At 42.2% G+C, this 12,270-nt stretch overlaps 1 protein-coding gene across 14 annotated transcripts; it reads right to left on the bottom strand.

The window, feature by feature from the left end:
• Window positions 1-214: 214 nt before the first annotated feature.
• On the bottom strand, window positions 215-11,843 carry LOC133886841 (replication protein A 70 kDa DNA-binding subunit C-like). 14 transcript variants are annotated; one of them, XR_009903454.1, is made up of 16 exons: window positions 10,602-11,784; window positions 10,429-10,489; window positions 9,692-9,795; window positions 3,414-3,560; window positions 3,223-3,311; window positions 3,038-3,136; window positions 2,834-2,936; window positions 2,587-2,717; window positions 2,410-2,491; window positions 1,927-2,078; window positions 1,424-1,820; window positions 1,252-1,322; window positions 1,058-1,139; window positions 904-971; window positions 714-814; window positions 215-499 (listed from the first exon to the last, which is right to left on the bottom strand). XR_009903454.1 is itself a non-coding variant. In XM_062326719.1 (10 exons), the coding sequence occupies exons 1-7, from the start codon at window positions 10,739-10,741 to the stop codon at window positions 2,487-2,489; spliced, it is 861 nt and encodes a 286-aa protein (XP_062182703.1). In that variant the 5' UTR covers window positions 10,742-11,787; the 3' UTR covers window positions 215-499; window positions 714-814; window positions 904-971; window positions 2,410-2,486. The 14 variants fall into 14 exon arrangements, 10 of the variants coding, with proteins under 10 accessions (XP_062182703.1, XP_062182701.1, XP_062182705.1 ...); XR_009903453.1 differs by having other exon boundaries at window positions 3,038-3,311; window positions 10,602-11,779; XR_009903456.1 differs by lacking the exons at window positions 3,038-3,136; window positions 3,223-3,311; window positions 3,414-3,560 and having other exon boundaries at window positions 2,587-2,714; window positions 10,602-11,788.
• Between the last annotated feature and the right edge of the window lie 427 nt (window positions 11,844-12,270).

The raw sequence follows: 12,270 nt of genomic DNA, 5'->3' as shown, positions 1-12,270 counted from the left end.
GGTGAGGATTAATGAATAAGTATGGATCAATAGGGTGTAGAAAAGAGGAATACAATGAAAGAAAGGAATGTATAGCAGAGTAAGGGAAGGCAACGTGTGAGGTTGAAACATCAGGGTAAGGTTCTACGAGCATTATAGTCGTCTCAACAGCATGGTAAAGACAAGTAGGACGAATGTTTGTTTTTGTAGAAAGCGTCACAGTAATGCAAGAATATAGAACAAAATGAAAGGCATCACAGTAATCTAAGAATATACACGAAAAGGAGTGATATGAACCCAAGTAGATATTTACAGAAGTGGTTCTTCAAAAGCCAGGCCCTACTTTTAGTTCGGAGACGAAGCATGCAGGTGAGGAAGAGGTACGTTACACAGCCAGGAGGTGACAAAACGGTGGGGCTAACGACTAAGGGGGTTATACATAGGAAGGTTCATGGCTGTTAGGGTCCAGCTCAGATCGATATGCACAGCAAAATAAAAGTGCAGGCCATTAACTTTGTACCTGCAACCAGAATAGAACCAGGTTAGATCTCTGGGTTGGGCACACTTGGGCTATGCATATTAATAGGAAAAAATGCGGAACCAATGTTAAACTCCAAATAATAATAGAGAATGAATGAGAAAGAAGAGAAGGAATTAAAAGGTTTGGAGATAACAGAAGGAGTAAACGGGCGAGTAATAGTGGTGGTGACGATGTTGTAAGGAAGAGGACGTACCGCTAGGTATTTTGTTGAGGAATTCAAAGAAGGGTCACTAGGGTACGGTATCACCACGGGGAACATCAGAAGTATCATCATGATCAGAACCAAGTGGAGACCTATGGATAAAGGAACCGTAAATGTAATGCCAAAGAAGCTCAAACAACACTGGCAAACAACGCATAGTGTAAATCGTCACGAGAGGAACCTAGTAGTGGGAGGAGCTAAATCATCTCCCAGGTCATCATCAAGAGAGTCATTGTGTTTGTCTGAACCCTACATGAAAACATAGGGAAGTAGGATACAGGATATTTAGGTAAAGGTCCAAAGAGGATAAAGCAACTAAATAAAGTGTAATTAACCTAGGCAGTTAAATTTGCACGCATTAGTAGCTGCCTGCGCACATTCCTACCTTCTTTGGCAGCAGCTGGGTGATCAGCAGAGCTAGCAATATTCAAAGAATAAGAGGGGATTTTCCTATTGTGAAGAATCATCTAAAAGGCTTAAACAGGTAGGTAGTTACTGGGAAAAAACAGGACATGCGTATTACACTTACAAAGGAGGCTGTTTGTTCTTTAACGCAGTCAGGTTTGGAGAGTCCTTGGGTGGTGGTGTATCTTTCACGTTCTGTCAGACAGAGGAAGGAACGGAGGCAATCATACAAAAGCTGATAAAACAGAAAGGAGTGACCAGGGCATTCAGAGGTAAAGAATTAGGAATGTAAGTACCTGAGGTAGAGAGGAAATTTCGACCTGGTGGACTTTGTGTGGTTCTGAAGGGCCAGATGAATAAGCAATTGGCAAAATCGCTTTTCCTGCCTCATCACGAAATGCATCGGTGGACCTTTTGATTGTTGGAATGGTAGGTTGACGGCCGTAGGCACAGTGGATGTGCTTCACCTCATATGAGCGTTGTGGCTTTTCAAAACACTTGCTGGTTACATTAACTGTGAACTGATATTTTTGGGAAACCAATGAGGCTATTTCGCTTGGAATAGCGTCAACAGTGCGGGAAGACCTCATTAATAGCCTGACATCTTTACGAACAAGCTGGCGCCCCATATCACCAAAAAGCACAAATTCTGCTTCATCTGTGCTATCAGTCCCTATTAAACATATTTTATATCTGGAATCATGATATACCGCTGGTCAATGTAGGAACAAAGCGTGCTAGCAAATGACGGTATGAGAATTCATAGCAAGTATATATATGTATAGCAAGAAACCATTACTTGAACTTGGAGGCTGTGCATTTGCAGTGTGGGCATTTATATCCAGCTCCATCAGGAAGCGCAGTTTTGCTGCAGCGATTGCACGATGGGAAACACCAGGATACAAGTGGGTTGATTCGCAAAATAGTAACGGTGCATCGGAAGGCTTGAGGCTGCAATAAGGAATACATGAGTAAATCTTGTTGCAGCACACAGTGAATAGGATGCCACATGAATAACTGAAAGAATTGGAAAGCGTATGGACTAATTCTAAACATGTCTTCTAAAGTTTTGTGCTGTGGCTCAGGATTGACAGGTTGGGGAACAGAGGTCTGGTCATCCGCTGGAATGCGCTGCACAGGCTGAAAATTACCATTTAGGCTATTGGGGTGGGAGAGGAGAAAAGTCGTTAGGTAATGGTAACTCAGTAAAACCAAAGGATGATCAATAAGATATAAAGTAGAATGAAAGAAAAGAGGCAAGAATATGATAGCGAAACGGTACCTGTGCAGAATATCATGGGTCTCAGGGACATCAGGGTTGATGTACCATCGACAAGCTATATTTCCGCTCAGCGAATGCTAACCTGAGAAGGAAATCACAGCGACGGAAGGAATTTAAAAAAAAGGCATGCAAGTAGGCTGTAGGGACCAAAGAATAATGAGCTATGTAGGATTACACCTTTATAAGATTTCATAAGCGTTCCAACGAAGATAGCAATGACTGGGTCTCTTTCCCCGATTGCATATACCTCATTAGCATCAAACTCAGAAGCTCTCTGACCCCAAAGATAAAGCTTGATTTGATAGCTGCTAAAATGGAACCATAAAAATCACAAGTAAGCAAATAAAGATGAATATCAAAGGCTTTGCCAGAATGGTGGAGAAGGAAGCGTGTAACTAAGATTAGAATAAACATTATGTTGTACCTGGTGTCTCTAAGTGTAATGGCTCTTCGACTTGTAGGCCTGGTGTGATTGCTGAGTTGGACCGAGGTTGCATCAGCCACCTCTGTGATGAGACCAATGACATCTGTAACAAAGGTAGAAGGGATGTGGGAGGTAGTAAGATAACTGTGGGTAATTAGCGAGGGTAAAAAAAATAAGCAAACAGGGTTGCATACACGTACGCACCAACAAAATGCTTCGTTTCACCAATAAGTGCAGGTAGATCAGGGAATTTCGTCAGGTTATAGGTGTACAGTGGGATGGTAGGTTGGTACTCACTGGTCTCTTCAATCAAAGTATGACAGGTTATCTCAATCATGAACTCTGAGCTAACAGGCTTGTAAGAACGCTTTGAGTTGAGGACCCTAAACCTCTGTAGTGTGTACACGTTCCCTTCACTAAGTAAAGACTTTTTATGCTTGATATTATCTGAGCCAATTTCAGCATACATAGCAGTTCCCTACAATGAATGAAGGGCACATCATGAGAAAGCAAAGGGATAATAACAAAAGGCAAATAGGGAATGTATCGTTGATAGGAAAACAGAGCAGCTGTGTGATACCTCAGCATCCAACAGGACAAGGTCAATATGCCGTACATCGCCATCATCAGTGCCTCCACGGTACTCCCACATCCTTGAGACTCTTGTACAGACAACCCAGTGTCTACTCCGTGGGTGCATATCTCTCAGCATAGAGACTGCTGACATCTGTTCTTGCAGGGACAGGGGTAAAACTAAATTGGCAGGATAGGATGACCAGTACCATGCATTGCCATAAGCAAATCAAGGCAACCAAGAGTGCAAAACGCCACAAGGAAAACGATAAGAAGGGACTTATAAAAAAATAAGGTGGACATGATACACAGGACAACGTATGGAGACAATATTGGCAGTTGAAGAACAAGTACAGATTCGGTACAGGCGAAGGCGAATAGGAATCATGCATATGGTAAAACCACATATATTATATAAATAAGGGGAAGGAACTATTGTAAAGAAGAGAAAATTTCAGTATAGACTATATTTTTAGTCTTAGATCCACAGGAACCATCTTCGTTTTGAATCAAAATTACAAGGCCCTTCTTTGATGTCACTCGAGACACAGCTACATATAGCTGACCATGTGCGAAAACAGGGCTCTTTAAGTAAAGACCAACATTATCTAGCGATTGACCTTGGCTTTTATTTATAGTCATAGCATAGCAAACTTTAATAGGGAATTGACGACGCTGTAAAGTGAAGGGCATCCTATTTTTCTGTGATGATAGTACTATTCTAGGGATATAAACAGGGTGCCCCACATTTTTTCCTGTCATGATAACCGCCTCAATCACCAGATCAGCAAGATTAGTAACGATAAGGCTTGTTCCATTGCACAAGCCTTCTGTTTGGCTCAAGTTACGCAACAACATAATAGGTACTCCCTTTTTTAGAACAAGGCGGTGTTGTGGGAAATTGTTTAGGTTAATTGAGTTAAGGAATTCAACGGGATATAGCAAATCTGCATCCCCAATTGTGTCTGTTGACTTACAAATTGTATCACAACTTAGATATTCTTTCTCATCATGTGGTACAAGCGATAGGACATATGAATTAATTTCATCCGCAATTTCATTCGTTGGGGCCAATATAGCACGTCTACATAAATAAAACACATCGCTAAATTTGGATTTGAAATCTGGATAAACCGCACAAACAATGCAAGCAAGTTTGTCGCCATCAGTATGAATTAACAAATCAGAAGGTATATCTATCCATAGTGGTTCAGTATCAGCGCCGTGTTTGCTAGCAGGAAGGGTTCCCTCACCAAGGTCAAGGACCCATTTGCTAAACTCAGTGATCTCAGATTGTGCTTCACAGCTAAGGTTTGGAGAGAACAACCTCATATTAGTCTTCAGTGTTATGATTCTAACATAATGCCACAGTGGGGAATTAGTAATCGAAGCATTCACTATTTCTGACCTAGTGCCGCCCTCTATAATAGGAAGGATCTGTCTTAAATCGCCACCAACCACGATAACTTTACCACCGAACACAATGTTCTTTGCATCAGGGTTCTCAACAGCCATGATGTCATGGAAAGTCCTATCCAATGCCTCGAAGCATTTCCTATGAGTCATAAGAGCCTCATCCCAAATTACTAACGATGTCTTAATAATTAGTTCAGCAAGCATAGTGCCTCTTTTGATATCGCAGACAGTAGCAGAGTCAATGTTAAGCGAGATTTTAAAACGGGAATGAGCAGTTCTACCACCCGGCAGAAGTAAAGCAGCGACACCAGAAGATGCAACAGTGAGAACTATTTTTGATTGCGCTCTCAAAGAAGACACAATCGCATTCCATAGAAAAGTTTTTCCAGTGCCACCAAAACCAGAAACAAAGAAAAATCCAAGCTTGGTATCAGAGACACAAGAAACAATTTGTGTAAAAGCTGCTAGTTGCTCAGGATTTAAATGACTACGCAGCGATGTAGCTTCGAGTTCTAACTCAACCAAATTGTACGACATTTCATCATCCACTAATCTATTTGTATAAAATATTGAATCTGTATCACTCTTAGCGGGAAGGTTGTAATCTTTTATATTCGAACCGTGCTTGCTAAGTAATAGAGAAATTTCATCAAGCACCATATCTTTTAATTCATTTAAAGGAAGAACAAAACTCTGATTACGGGCTGCTTCTTTATACGATGTTGAATGTCATCTCCCAAGTAGGACCAGATCTTCTCAAAAAAAGACAATTCATTTCTAACATCGCAAAATAGAAGCATAGTGACGAAAAGTTGTCTAAGCTGACTTGAGGAACCCCATGCAACAGCCTTTGTAAAAGCAGTGAGCCATTCATTGTCATCACCTAGAAGACCACGCGTTGCACATGCTTCTTTGAATGTGCTATAAACTATGCCTCTATAAGTCTTAAGATCTTCGTAGCTCTTTGCGCCTTTCACAATCATCAGCAACATCCTTAAGAAATAACGGTCACCAGCACTCGGATGAACAAAATATAGGCGGCCTATCTTAAAACCATGGGCTCTTTGATTCCATATTCTAGCTGTGGCATCCCATGTAAATTTAGTGGGGAACTCACAGTAAGTCAGCATATTTCCCTGCGGGTACCTCTGATTAGCAAAGAACCACTGAGTCAGCATACTTTGCTTAAAGTGTTCATTCGTAACTATGGTAGCCAAGTTGTCTGTGTCTCTATAAGTAACATAATTTTCATTAGGCAAATGAACAGGGAGCCTCTCAACAGGTGGAACATGCGCATGTATGTCGTAAGCAAGCACCCGCCAACAGGCATCTTGCTCACAAATATAGCGACAATCTAAATACTCTTTGACCTCATTGATGGTCTTTGTTGTGGCGTCCAACGGTGTGTCCTCACCTTTTCTTATTCGTTTGAGATAAACTTTCACACAGTCAGGGCCTTTAGTGACATACTTGAACAAATATTTTAAAACATGTGATTTGTTACAAAATTCAACATTTATATGAGCCTGGAATTTTTTTAGTAGAGCCATATTATAAGGGACTATCCATCGGTTATCTAAATCAACTTTTGATTTTTCAACATATCTTCCATTTTGAGGACGTCTATACAAAGCGAATCCTTGATTGTCGATTTTTGTTTCATCGGCAAATGATTTTGGATAGGCCTTAGAGCACACACCATTTTTCATGCAAGGGCAATTTGGGTTATTTGCCCCACAAGGACCATGTACCATATGCTCTGCAACAAGAGCATAACCAAGAGGATCAACTTTTGGGTCTGGAATCTCAACAGTAATAAACGAATCTATGAGCTCTGCTGTAGGCACTGTTGTGTCAAGGCGAAGCCATATGAGGACATGTGCATGTGGCAAGCCACGCTTCTGGAATTCAACAACGTGCAGAACTAGCGAAACAAGAGAAAATAAATCTTACATAAGGCAATGAAACAAGGCAAAAGCCTTGGAACAGGAACCTAATAAAGATGAACAAAGAGGCAGGGGGAAAAATAAAATATAAAACGGGAGGTAACACACCTGCGTTAATAGGTCCAAAGGCCGTGCCGTCTTTGGTGTCTCCTAAGAGGTCCTGTAATTTCATATGGTAGACCCTAACAACAAGATCAGCTCGATCTGTATACGTTTGGCCAGATTCAAGTCTAAGGGCTTCAGTAATTTCAGGCCATTTTGGATTAGACGTGAAAGTCAAGAAAATGTCTGTAGGTCCATAGACTCTAGCTATTGCAACTGCATCATGGAAATTCTGTAGCATGTACCGTCTACCGCTAGTGTGGCTCGCAGGAAGATATGTACGTTTACCAACAGCATCACCATCAATACACCCATGCTCTACAGCGTCCACTATGCCTTGGAAATGCTCTACTCTAAGTTTTGGCTGATTATCAATGATCCACTGTAACCTACTTTCGTTAATACAAGCTCGAGCATCGACAGCTTGTGAAGAGAGTCTACCGTAGCATAGGTATGGATTTGGTTGGCGTCTTCTATAGTGGAACCAATATCTGTAGTAATCCTGCATGATCATTTTATTTCGAGCACTTGGTTTTGTTAGGGAAGCACCAATATAGGGAATACCAACTTGGAAACCACGCTCACCATAAGGAAACAACAGTGGGTACTGGAGAGCCATAAGTGCAAGATGCAGCGAGGATATCTGCTGGAGCTTATCATCAAAACAATGGACAATGATATCACGCTTGTAGGTTTCAAGAGAGAAATCACCAACAACCAACAAAGCTAGTTCGTCACACGCCGGCAAATTATACTGAACATGATCACCCTCACAAGCACCAATAATTCTAATACCCACATTTTCCCCATCAGATTCTTTCAATCGATCCCTTGCCATTCTAAATGTCTTAACTAAAGGATTATGAGCATCCAACATCTGCAACTGCCCCTCAATTATATCTCTATCTAAGTCAGCTTCTAACCTGTCTGATATATCTAATGCATGAATCCTATTAGGTACTTCATTATCAGTATCATAAATATACAGCTCAATGAACTGTGGAGGATCACCTGCTGGTGGGAGCAAAGATCCAATACGATGATGGACTTGACCATTGATACGAAACACATATGGACCTCCAGTTCTATTTATACCATGATCTATCCTAGCACCCATTGAAGTGAAGGCAAACAAACAGTTGTACTGACGTATATGTCTAAGGAATTTTTTACATCGAGTATTGCCATTGAATTTTATAGGTTCTTGAAGGAATGAGGGCGGTTCTTTAAACGGGGGTATCCAGATCTTCCCACCTCTGCAACACAAATTATACGCTGGCGCTTTGGCTCTAGGAGAGGTGGATCCTCGCACTCTCTCCGTGTACCAAAACAATGCATGGCAGTGCTCACACTCAAAATCAGGTGAACCATAGTATGACCTTCCCCAATAAGACTCTGAGAAGGGACAAAACAGAGAGGGCAACAGAATCAAGGAGAAGCATACGATACTAATGACGCAGAAGAACATACAGGTAGAATTACTCATATACCTCTAAGGTAATCAGCGTACTGCTGTGTGAAACTCGCATACAGATTAGTAACAACACAATGTTCGCTTGGACCTATGGTATAGTAGGAAAACCAGAAGCATCAAGTATGATCCACTTAAGAAACTAAGAAGCAGAGAGCACCAATTAGACAAACAGAGTACCTGGCAGGCCCAACCGTTTATGCCTGAATAACCTACGACACTTATGGCGATTCTCTGTGGCCACAGCCGAAGGTACACACGGTAAAATAACCTCTCCTATGTTCGAGGGAAAAAGGCGGAGAGACGGCAGCGTAACATCAGCACAGCAATACACAAAACAAGATATAGACACAGAACAATTAAAATGAGTGAACATACTTGATCTCTTACAGGAATCTCGAGGCATTACATCCGCTGATATTTTCTAGGAGATTATAAGCAAATAGACAAGGAAGAAAATGCTAGGGAACTGTAGTAAGACGAAGGAACAAGGCAAGGCAGTAGGAACAGAAGTAAATCAACAAGGCACCATAGCATCTTGTATAATGGAAGATAAAGAACAGAAGATCGTACCGAGGCAGCAACAACTATTTATCAGTTTGATCATTAAACAAATAATAAGTATTACACAGGGAAGGAGACTACGAAACAAGGAGGGGGGAAAGTTCACAACTCACTAAAAGCACAACAAGACAACAGAATGGTCACTAAAGGAAACCTGTCAAAATTTATTTATGTCGGGAGGAAGCATGGGCCACGCACAAATGAATGGATCAACCGCATGCACCCAACGAATCGCATTAGCGGCTATCTCAACAGTTGATTGCGCAACTCTCCTATAATACAAAAGGCTCTGGTAACTATAATCGACTACAAGGAACCCATATAACATCTGTAGGAAGCTGACAGCCTGGAATGCTGCCTGCTCATAAGGTGCCATGCAAGTGATATGAGGATAGCTCCAAAAGAACACATGGCGAGGAGCAGGCTCTGCATTCAAGGGGGGCAACTCTATCTCTACACCGGCTAGTACAGCTCCATCATCAGCGATCTCACATAAGTAAGCAACAGACACTGAAGCACACCGGCTAACTACAGCTTGTAACAAAGAAACATAAGATGAACCCACGACAAACATCGCAGACAAAAAACTAAACCGGTAGGCAGATCGTGCAAAAAAAGAGCATGCAAAAAACAAGAATGGTCCCAAAAAAAAACATGAAGCAGGGAAACAAAAAAAGAAACGGAAAAACAAAGATGTCAGTTAGCCGCACAACAACCAGTAGGAATAACAAACAAGAATAAATCACTAAGCAGGCAACAGGTGAACAAATGGATATGGAACCTCACCTTGATGGCAACAGCTTCAACAGCAGCAAAAATCACAGAAGTCAATCAGGAAAAGATACTTTCCAGGAAGCACGAGGCAGAAGAAGCCGACACAACATATACACCTGCACAGTTCCAGATCTCAGTTCTAAAAAACATGGAAGAATAAGAGTCAAGGATCATACACAAACCCAACACACAAACACGGATTCAATGATATACACAGATAACGCCAATGCGCTAAGCGGCAGCTGGGAACATTACATCAGAACCTGACAACACACATACAAGAACCTAGGAAAAACCCAGAGGGAACTTCCCCTGACTTAGGAAGCTTCGTGAAGGCAGTATGAAATGCCATTCTATGATCTAAAAAACAATGTAAATATGTCACGAATTGCTAGCCACCAAAAAGAACACAGGAACAAGATGGCAAGCCTGCCATAATTCAGTAACTCAAGAATAACGTACGCATAATCCGACAACCAAAGACCACAAACTACACCAAGTCTCCAGCGCACGAAGATGCATAATAACGAAACCCCAACTATGTACCTAAGCAACATAATCTTCAATCTAAACTCATAGAGTAGCCTACCTGGCTCACACACCAAAGCATCAAAAGACAAGGCAACGATGAGAGGATACTCATACAAACACATGGGCCTATTAACACCAAATCGCTAAGCATATGAGAAACAACGAAGGCATAACCTATCAAACGGAAGCATAGCGATAGGAGGAAGGAAAGTGTGTACCTTGTTAATGGTCCAGGGCCCTGATGCAACCAAACGGGCAGACGCAGTATAGGCGCTGACCCTAACAAGAGAACAGAACCATGCCGCACTGTCAGGCAACGAAACAAAAAAGATAACGAAAACAAGAACAAGTGCAAAGAACACCAATCGCATGTAACGGCTCCGATACTTACCGATAGCGGAAAAGGCCACGAACAACCACGAAGACTACACTGCGACGAACGAACAGAGGAACAAGATGACAAGCGCCAATCTCCAAAGCTGAGGCGAAGCAAAAAAAAAATAACCGAACACAAATCACAAGCCAGACCATACAAAGAGCAAACCCAAGGAACACATCAAAAAGAATAACGCACAAAGCGAAGCCACAAAAACAGTCCAAAAGAAAGCAAAAAACAAACGGAACAATTAGGCCCAGGATCAACCATAGGCAAAATCAAAAAAGAGGAGAAAATGGAGACCAACGCTACAAGCAATAGGCAACAAGGAAGGAACAACTATAGATGAACCATAGGAAAGAACGGAGATGGAAGCAAAAGGTAGGACGCGCAGCGCAAGAGACCACCCGACCGACTGAAGTAGGGCCGAGAAAAAAGGAGCACCCACGAAATCCATACGCAGAACATGAAAAGCTCAAGCAAACCCATCCAAAAAAAATCAGAGGAACACATAACAGCGTATGCAATATAGAACCAAGCATAATGTAAAAACTAAATCCAATAGACAGAAGAAACAAAGAAGCCCCATAAACCAGAGGCAGGAAGCATTAGATCTGGAAGATCAAATAAACAACCAACGTTCACAAAGCAGACACAGAAAATAGCAGACGTACAATGCAGAATCCCCATCTGGCAATGACCCCAACCCAGAAAATAAATCCAACCAACCCAACAAACACACAAGATCCATAGCAAAGGATGAAGGCGGAAGCAAAGCATAGGACACATAGCACAAGAGGGCACCCACGAACACCACGGACGAAGAAAACAAAGCCACTGGGTAGATCCGTAAGGCAGGGACAAAATAAATCCAATCGAGCCAACAAGCACGGAAGATCCATAGAAAAGAAAAATATGAAGGCGGAAGCAAAAGCTAGGATGGTTAGCGCGAGAGGTAACCCAGGAACACCACGAATGAAAGAAACGGTCAGATCCATAAACCAGAGGCAAGACCCAACAACCAGGCAACATCGATAGCAAAAGAACAAGACGAAAGCGAAGGCTAGGACGACCGACCACCGGAAGAGCTCACCTAGATAAAGCACGGACGGGGAAAACAAAGGCGACGATCGGACACGCCAACCCGCCGCTACCTTTTACACAATAGAGAGGCGAGAACGATGGAGCACAGAAAGGAAAGCAGATTTTTTCCTCCCCAACAAACCGCAACGCGGCACGTGCCCCAGCAGAGCCCCTCAGGAACAGAAAGGCAACGCTAGCCCACTCGCGGTAGGGAAACCAACGCAGCGCTAGCCGGAGCGCGCACACGCCCGCGATCGGTATCGAATGGCAAAAAGACGCGAGATGACATGGACAGCGGGTACGCGGTGGGTGGGAGCCACGAATAATGGTATAGATTACTACTTTATCGAGAAACGCCAAAGGCCTAGCAGTCTCCTTTTTTTGCGACAACAAAACCGGTCGGGGAAAAAACGTTTAGCCGTGCAGCACGTTGAAAGCAGGATTTAAAAATTCATATGTAACCAACTAAAATACGTGTTAATTGGGCATCTCGGTCCGGCCAGTTTCAGAAACCGAACGATAAACGAATTTAAATTAAAAATTTTAAAAAAAAAATTCAAAACAATTCAAAAAAATCCTTAAAAAACTAGAATTCTAAGAC

The sequence above is a fragment of the Phragmites australis genome, chromosome 12 (assembly GCF_958298935.1).
Source record: "Phragmites australis chromosome 12, lpPhrAust1.1, whole genome shotgun sequence".
NCBI classification, from domain to species: domain Eukaryota; kingdom Viridiplantae; phylum Streptophyta; class Magnoliopsida; order Poales; family Poaceae; genus Phragmites; species Phragmites australis.
This window is presented reverse-complemented; position numbering and strand designations above follow the sequence as displayed.